We start from the raw sequence: 9057 nt of genomic DNA on the forward strand, positions 1-9057 counted from the left end.
CCTGGGGTCCCCAGCTCCATCCCGCGCCTGCTGCACCCTGACCTGGTGTGGACAAAGCCAGGAGCAGGCTGGAAAAAGGGCTTGGACAAAAACCAACGGGATGGGAGCCACTCACTAGCAGTTTCCTCCGGTGCTTCCTCAAGTCGCTGGGCTGATTGCAAGGGGGAAAGCGAGAGAGACACAGAAAGGGGGGCAGTTAATGGAGCACCCCCCCAGAGCAGTCCCGGGGCCAGGCTGCCATCCTGGAGACAGCAAACACGGGCACCCCCTCGTCCCACACCCCCCCAGGCCCGTGTGGACACCGGGCATCGCTCCCACCTCACAGCCCCTCCCGGCTCCTCACCAACGTCATGATCCCCATGCGGTCCAGGTCCTGCGCCGCGCTGCGGGAGCTGAGCTTGGGCGTGGAGCGGCCGCTGAGCGGGGGGGACGAGCTGGCCAGGGACAGGGCCGTCAGTGAGGTGGGGATGGAGGCCCTCTTGCACAGCTGGGTGAGGTTCAGGCCCTCCATGCTGCCGCTCGTGACCCGCGTCTCCAGCTCCTCTGCACGGAGCTCCGTGGACTCTTTCTCCTCCTGGATCATCCTGGGGGAGCAGCAGGGCTCAGGGCTCCTGGCTCCCCACCTTCCCAGGAACACAGGACCTCTGTCCTGGGGAAATGCACCTAGGTCCTGTGCCTCAAGCCCCAGTCTCCAAGAATGGCAACAAGATCCACCAGGATCCATAAAAACCAGAGCTGAGACACACCCTGATTCCTTTTAATATACATGGAAGATATGAAATATGATTGTTTGAAATAATGACCCTCTGAGCCAGCACTGGTGCAGCTGAGAGACAGAGAGACTTGGCAGGAAGGACCAAGCCCTGTGGCTGGATGCCCTGGAGCCCCTTCCCTGGCTGAAGACACATCAAAGCCCCAATTTTAGGCCAGCAGAGCCCCCTGGCTATTGTTGTCCCCCTGGAGCCATTTCTGCACAAGGCAGTGGTGGGGTTTTGGCCACAGTCATACCTGATCTCTTCGTTGATGGCATCCAGTTGCTCCTGAAGCATCATGGCCAATGTCTGGGCATCTGAGTGCCCACCAGGAGACAGCACATCCATGGAGCTGAACAGCGTCTCACGGTCATCCTCGTCCACGTCAGAGATGTCGGGGTCACTGTCGAAGGCGTGAGGCCCCGCGGCCAGGACTCCCCCTGCCTGGGCCTGCTCCCAGTCCTGGGGGAACAAGGGCCACTGTCCTACACAGCATTCCCACGTCTCCAAAAGCCAGACTGGTGATCTCCATGCAGGAGTTCTATCTCAATGTGACCCGAACGAGAAACCCTTCCGATGTTCCCCCATCAATGCACCAGGAGAAGGAAACTGCCCCAAGTCTCCAGATGTGACCCTAATCCCAGGATGCAGGGCAGGAGCAGACCCTAACTCTGGGGTGCACAGGCTTTACCTTGGCTGGCTCCTCTCTCCGGGCACTGAATCGTCCCTTCTGTGCCCGGGGCAGCCCCGGAGCTGCTCCGAAGGGCTCGGCCGGGCCGTGGACCACAGCTCCCAGCGGGAAGCGCAGGTCAGTGGCACTGCCCATGTGGGACCTGGGAAGAAAGAGTCCTGTGGGGGACATTGCTCTGTGCAGGACACCCTCACCCTCAGGCTGCTCCCCTTGCAGCCCAGGCTTCTTGGGACAGAGGAGCAGGAGGAGGAGCAGGAGGAGGAGGAGACCACTGCAGGATGCCCATCCCAGCAATGTTTGCCTGCTTGACATGAAAGGATGCGAAACCAGGCTCTGGAAAAAGGTGCCCCATTCCCCCACAGGGGACCTGGAAATGCACTCACAGAATCTGTCACAGAATCATTGAATCACAGAATATCCTGAGCTGGAAGGGACCTACAACAATCCAGCCCAATCCCTGCCCTGCACAGACTCCCCAACAATCCCACCCTGGGCATCCCTGGCAGCGCTGCCCAAACACTCCTGGAGCTCTGGCAGCCTCGGGGCTGTGCCCATTCCCTGGGGAGCCTGGGCAGTGCCAGCACCCTCTGGGGGAAGAGCCTTTCCTGAGATCCAGACTGCCCCTGCCCTGGCCCAGCTCCAGCTGCTCCCTGGGTCCTGTCCCTGCTCACAGAGAGCAGAGATTGGAGCTGTCCCTTCTGAGGAATCTGCAGCCTCTGATGATCTGTGACCTCTGGAGACTCCCAACTTTCCCAGACTGTCAGAAGTTCAGCCCTGGGCCCTCCCCTGCTGCTCTCTCCCACCTTTTTCTGTGCACCCATCAGGGCATCCAGCCAGTTCTGCACCAAAGCCCCTGCACTGGGGGCTGCTGTGGAGCCAGGGCTGAACAGGCCCCTCCTGCCCCTCCCTCTCCAGAGCAGCTGCAATGTCCCAACACAGCTTGTGTCCTCTCAATCTCCACGTACCCAGCAGGAGCCAGCCAGGGAGCTCTTGTCCTTTTCGTGTTTATTCCAACATTTTCATGAGAAATACCCTGATGGGGGTCAGTCTCTTCTCCCAGGCAGTGAGTGACAGGATGAGGGGAAATGGCCTCAAGGGAAGGTTCCGGTTGGATATTGGGAAAAATTTCTTAATGGAAAGAGTAGTCAGGCCCCAGCACAGGCTGCCCAGGGCAGTGGTGGAGTTCCCACCCCTGGAAGTGTTCAAAAAATGGTAGATGAGGCACTTTGTGATGTGATTTAGTGGATATGCTGGTATTTGGGTGAAGGTTGGACTTCATGACCTTGGAGGACTCTTCCAACCTCAATGATTCTGTGATTACAGTGAATAAAATTCCACCCGAAACATCTGCCAGGAGTGAGGGCATGAGCATTGTTGGGACCTCCCAGCAAGAACCAGCTGGGACTTCTTCACCCTCCTCCTCCTTGCCAGGGCTGGTGCTTGGGGCCAGGCCCTGGTGAGTCCCATACCAGGCAGGGCAAGGCAGCAGCTTGACAGGGGGGCACTTTGAGCCACTCGTGATGCTCATTCCATGCCTCCACTTTGCCCAGTTGTTCTTCTTGGCCCTGAAGACCCAACCATGGAGCTGAGCCAGGCACATTCCTGGGCACAGGGTGATTACTCCCCACATACAGTGCCACTGGAGACTCGAGGTTTGTTTAATTTAAGGTGAATTTAAGATGACAAAAGCAGCAGCCCCAGGCAGATGGTGGTTTTCCATCATGGTGGGCCTGGTTTGCAGGCCTGGATACAGAATCAGGTCAGGCCTGGAGGTCAGGCAGATACAGGCCTGGAGAAAATCAGCACCTTGAGCAGCATGGCTGGAGCCTGGTGTGTCAGACAAAGGCACAAGCCAAGTTCCAGGGATTTCAGAGCTGCTGACAAGCTGCTGCCCAGCTAAAACCAGATAAAAACACCTCAGACCAAAGCTGACATTTCAGCTGGGGGATCATTCTGCAACTCACAATTTCTGCTGATTTTTCACCTGAGAAATATAAAAAATCACCAAATTGTCCATCCTGCTCTTACAGACCCATGCAAAGAGGTCCCACACACGCTCCAGACTCTGCTCCAGCACCCAGCTCTCCTTCATCCATCCTCACAGGCTCTTCCTCACCCTCCCCATTTTTTCTCTCCATGACAGACACAGGGTCTCCAGGCCTTCTTCTCCTTTCTGCTGACAGGCCCAAGGCTGGTTATATCAGCTCTTCCCCATCGTTTCCAGCCTTGCTAAGAGGGAAATTTTCTTCACTGGTTGCTCCCACTGACCCCTTGCTGCCTTGAACCCACACTGAAAGTGCTCAGGGCAGCGTGTGGTGTCCCAGGTGAGGCTGTTGTGCTGTCACCCTCCTTTACCACCTCCATTTTCCTGGAGCAGCTCTGGGTATCCTGGTCAGTGCTGGAGGCTGAGACCTGATGGACTCACCTCTGCTCCTGGTGCCCTGGGCTGGGATGTCCCCATATCCCAGCTGACTTTAAATGAAAGGGTGTGGGAGGACCATAGCATTGGAGAAAGAGAGGCTTCATTCTCCTTTGCCTGCAACAGCTCCAAAGCAATTCCTCCTTCTGCCCCAGCCCATCCCCTGTACTCCCCAGGGGAAAAGTCCTCTGGTGAATATCCAGCTTTCAGAGCAAAATAAGTCTTAAGCCACTTGTGCAGAAAAACAAGAGCAAATTTGGGGCCATTCAGTTGGGCTGGGCTATCCTCAAGAGTGAATGTCCCACCCCAGGACAGATCCATGGTGGGACAGCACAGCTGGAGCTGACCCTGCTGTGAGGACTCTGCAGCCCAGTGCTGAAGCTTGGGGGCACCAGAAACACCCGGTGCCAGCGCCACTCTGGGGCCCCCGAAGAAAACTGCCCCCAAAGGCAGGGGTGCAGGGGTTTGCCCTGGCACTTACCTGGTGTGCACACTCTCCACAAATGTCCCACTCCTGGTCTTGAGCTGATCCACCTCCAGCCTCAGCTTGTCGATCTCGTCAGACAAACGCCGCTGTTTGGGGGGATGAGACAGGCAGGGCTTGGCTTTGCTCTGCAGAGCTGCCAGGTTTGGGGCAATCCACATCCTTGGCTATTGCCATGCTGACATTCCCTTTACAGATCCCTACCCCAGGTTTAAAGCATCTTGGACACATCAGCAGAGAAACAGCTCACGCAGGCAGAGGGAATGAGGGTGCTGGGGAGGGGGGATCAGGACAGACAGGCACAGGTGCTCAAGGAATGCTGCTTTGGGAGATGAAGGAAAACAGGTCCCACTTGGATGCTCTGGTTCTTCTCCAGACTGCACGTGTGTGCTCCCTTGGCAAGAGACTGGCAGTGAGGGACCCCCCAGCCAAACTTGCTGCTGGCCCTGTCCCTCCTGCTCCCAGTCCCATCCCCATGGGGAAGCTGTGCCCACACCCAGTGCTGGGAGATGCCAGGCGGAGGCTGCAGATGGACAGGGAGAGAGGGAAGAAGGGATCTCCCAGGCACAGCAGGATCCAGTCTGGGGGACAAACAGGCTGAGCCAGGGTGGGCAAAGTGCCCGCAGTGTCATGTGAGTCCCCGAGCTCTGCCCTGCCCAGACCTGAGCAGCCACGGCTGGGAAGCACAAGGAATAAGCACACAAGCTCCCTGCAGGCAAGGGGAAGCACAAGGAATAAGCACACAAGCTCCCTGCAGGCAAGGGGAAAAGTAGCCCCCTGATCCCCCAAACCATGCATGAGACATGCAGCACATCCCAAAAGCTCCCATTGCTCCAAAAAGCCACGTCCCTGCAGCTTTCTAGCACGGCCACTGGGGGTTCATGCAGATGCTACTGAAGAGCCTCATCTGAGAGCAGGGTGTGAACACTGCGGGGTCCCTGCAAGCTGGGCACGGGGCAGAGCACCCCCAGCCTGGGGAAGCCTCAGGGGCCAGGGGATGTGGCTGCCTGAGCCCTCCTCCAGGCACGGGTGAAGCCAGCCTGGCCTCGGCACTGCCCCAGTGGGCTCAGGGATGGATGAGTGGGACAGGAACATGCATGGCAGGGAACTGACCCGGGGCCCTCTGGGGAGGGGCTGGCAGCTTCCATCCAGCCACTGCGTGGGTGAGTGTGTGGCCTCCTGCTGCTGGGTGCTCTGCTGGCCCCAACCTGGGGCATTTTAGGAGAAGCAAGTGCCCCTAGCTGAGGGTTGGGAGTGAGGCAATGCCATCACTGGGTCAGGTCCCTGCAGCCGCATTTACCTTGTCATGCTGGTGTTCCTCTATCTGCTTTTGGGTATTTTCCAGCTCTTGTAACAATGTATTCTTTAAGAAAAACCAAAAATAAAATAAAAGGGAACAAAAACAGGAAAGAAAAAGAGAGACCATTTAGGAAATGGCCACGTGGCCTCCCCAGAATGGCCAGTGTGGAATTCCTGTGTAGTGAACACCTGGAAAAGGCTCCCTGGGCTATTCCTCACCTGCCTGTGCACAGGTCTCCTCTGCAAATCTCCTGCCTCTCAAGCAGGGTGGCCACAGCTCAACTCCTGCCCCACTCTGGGGCTGAGCAAGGCCATGGAGGGCGATGAGGGACTTGGTGGACAGGGCTTGAAGATTAGGAAATATGTCTGAGAGAAGAACAACTCCTCGAGCAGCTAGATCAAAGGGAAAAATATCCCTTACATCTAAGCTAGGGAGTAGGCAGGGGGGAAAGGAGATGTGCTTATAGAGTCACAGAATCATGGGATTATTAAGATTGGAAAAGCCCTCTAAGATTGAGCCGAACTGTTCCCCTCAGCAGTGCTGTGTTCATAGCTAAACCATGACCCCAAGTGTCACATCCATGTTTTTGGAACACTTCCAGGGATGGTGACTCCACCACTGTCCTGGGCAGTCTATTCCAATGCTATAATTATTTCCTTGATTTTTTTTCCTAATATCTGTCTAAACCTCCCCTGGAGAGTTTGTAACTGCCTGAACCAGTGCTCATTTTTGGTAAGTGCTGGCAGCCAAACAGAATCATTTTTGTGCATGAAGGACCTGGATGAACTCTCAGGGTGGCCAAGTGCTGGCACCAGACTGGGGAGCAGGCAATGCCCTCCAAAACATGTCAGTACTCTGGTCCCTGTTGCTTGCTGGGGTGGGGTTTGGACTCATCCCTGCAGGTTGGGTCCTGCTCTTTATCCAGAGAAATCTGCTGAATAACTGGACATGCCGGCATAGCCACATTTGGTTGAGGACAGGAGGAGCAGAGCAATGGGGTGGGGGGACAGAGCCAGCCCTGGGGGCATCAGCTGGGGGATGCACGGGTGTGCTGAGGGCAGGAACCCTGAGAGAGCTGAATCACCAAGGCCTGACCTCCCACTGGCACTCTGGATGGATGCTTGCTTGGAGCCAGCAGCTCCCAGTTAATTCCATTCACACTGAGGCAGCCACAGCTCCAGCCAGTTCCTCCCAGGAAACCCAGTTCCCCGGGAGTCAGGTGGGAGATGTTCATGGACACTGCCCTGGCTTGAAGAAGGGAAATCAGTCTGCACCTGGGGGCAGGAAACTTTTAAGGCAGCATGGGGAGGGATGGGCACTGGGACAGGATGAACACTGCAATTTTTCCTGCAAAATGCAGTCGGGATTTGCTCTGACAGCTGGGCACAGGTGGCATCAGGGCTGCACCAGCAGAGACAGGGAGGTGAGGGAAAGAAGCAGGGCAAATCCTGCTGCTGTGGGAGGTGGGAGGTGGTGGGGAGGGGGTCTCCCTGAGTGAGGTGACCAGAGCAGTTCCCTGTGCTCCACCAGCCCCAGCACAGCCATGTCTTGCATGTTACCATTTCTCCAGCCCTGCACAGGCACTTCCAGCCCTGGGCCATGGCTGGATGAGGCACAGAGGGACTGCAGACCCCTCAAGCGCCAGAGGAGCCCTGCCCCATGCAGTACCTTCTCCTCCAAGGCTGCCATCCTCTCCTTGAGGTGCAGCTGCAGCCGCTCTTTGCTCTCGCTCCGCCGCCGATCCACAGTGTCCGAGAGCCGCTTGTTGTGCTCCTCGTTCATCTTCTCCCTCTGCCGCGCCTGGGACAGACACAGAGACACCTGTGTCACACCCACAGGGGCTCAGTGCCCTCCTGCCTCCCTGTGCCTGCTGCAGTGTCAGAGCTGGCCCACCAGGCCCAGCGTTTGGGCACAAGTCCACCTCTGACAGCACTGGTTGGACCCTCTGTGCTGGCCCTGCTGCTCTCTGCCACCTCCCAGCCAGGGATGAACGGGAGAGAAAAGGATTTAAGGAGACCATGCCTGTCTGCCCCTCAAGAAAGCTTCTCCTGTGTGTCTGCCAGGAATACCCACACTGGGGGCACGCTCCAGACCCCACTGGATAAGGAAACTGGATTTTCAAATATCTGTCTTAAGGCTAAACATCTGGAGGCTTCCCCAGGGCCACATCTGTAATGTCACCTGGGTGACCCGAGAAATGGGCATCACAGCCTCCTGCATGGACAGCCCAGCCCCAGCTGAGAAGCACAGAAGCTGAAGAATGGACTGTGCAGCCCAGGGCACAGCAGCTCAGCTTCCCTGCCCTTTTCATTCTGCTGATCCAGGCTCGGGGGAAGAGCTGCTGAAGCCTCCCCTTCCACCCTTTGGGGTTCCAGCTTTCCCCAGGGAGTGATGCTGAGAGAGGAGTGGGTGTGGAATATTAACAGCAAGTCTTGGATGCCTGGGAGATGGAAAATCACAGAAGAGAGTGCCATGAGCTCCTGTGTGGCTCAAGTTTAAGTGATCCCAGATGGGAAAGGATTAACCAAGCTGTTCTCCCAGGCTGCTCCCAAACTGCAATCCAGGTGTGCCCAGGTACCCAGGCACCAAGGATCAGGACTTACCCTAGCCAGCTCCTGGTTCTTCTCCTCCAGCTGAGTCTCCAGCTGCCGGAGGTGCTCCTCGATGCTCCCATGCCTCTCTTCTGCCTGGGAAAAGCAGAGCAGCCTTCTTGGATGATGCTCCCCAAAGCCATGAAGGCCCTGCTGCATCCTGGTGTCCATCTCTGCATCTGAGTCCTTCCTGGGATGCAGGGCTCTCTCCCACTGCCTGCATCCCTGCCAGGGCTCCCTGTGAGCCCAAACCAGCCCTGCTGGCATGGTGACAGGAGCTGGAGGTGCTCTGTGAGAGCCTAAACACCATTCCAGAACCCAGGAAGGGCAGGGATGGCTGCATCCCTTCCTCCCTTCAGGCCTGCACCTGCCAAAATCCAGCCTGGTGCTTCCTCTTTCTCCTCATCTTAGAGTGGTCTCACCCAAACCAAAGGGCATCCACACCAACAGGGCCATCCCTGCCTTGGAGAAAGGGGCCGAGGGAAGGGAGCAAACCCCTCATGTGCAGGATAAATTGAGGTGTCCTTTAAAGGCAGCGCCTTGTCCCTGCAGCAGTGGGGACGGCAGGGGACAGGGAGGCCACAGCTGGGAAGGAGAATGGGACGCCTTGGGCTGCCAGGGGCTCCATCGCTGCAGGGGGCGGCCAGGCCCAGCTCCTCCCCTGCTCCCAGCACTGCCCTCCCTCTCCAACCCCTGCCCTCCCTCTCCAATCCCTGCCCTCCCTCTCCATTCCCTGCCCTCCCTCTCCATTCCCTGCCCTCCCTCTCCGACCCCTGCCCTCCCTCTCCAACCCCTGCCCTCCCTCTCCAATCCCTGCCCC

General features: G+C 57.4%; 1 protein-coding gene across 1 annotated transcript in view; it reads right to left on the reverse strand.

Annotated features, from left to right (window-relative positions):
• PPFIA4 (PTPRF interacting protein alpha 4) overlaps positions 1–9057 on the reverse strand; it is a 35416-nt gene that overhangs the window by 13019 nt on the left and 13340 nt on the right. Inside the window, exons 9-17 of the mRNA XM_031061767.1 lie at positions 8686–8699; positions 8250–8355; positions 7315–7446; positions 5647–5709; positions 4344–4435; positions 1444–1585; positions 1009–1214; positions 344–584; positions 116–151 (exon numbers count right to left, since the gene is read on the reverse strand). Of these exons, the coding sequence (XP_030917627.1) occupies positions 116–151; positions 344–584; positions 1009–1214; positions 1444–1585; positions 4344–4435; positions 5647–5709; positions 7315–7446; positions 8250–8355; positions 8686–8699 (1032 nt within the window). The remainder of the gene's footprint in view (positions 1–115; positions 152–343; positions 585–1008; positions 1215–1443; positions 1586–4343; positions 4436–5646; positions 5710–7314; positions 7447–8249; positions 8356–8685; positions 8700–9057) is intronic.

This window comes from Geospiza fortis, unplaced genomic scaffold, assembly GCF_000277835.1.
Source record: "Geospiza fortis unplaced genomic scaffold, GeoFor_1.0 scaffold26, whole genome shotgun sequence".
Lineage (NCBI taxonomy): Eukaryota > Metazoa > Chordata > Aves > Passeriformes > Thraupidae > Geospiza > Geospiza fortis.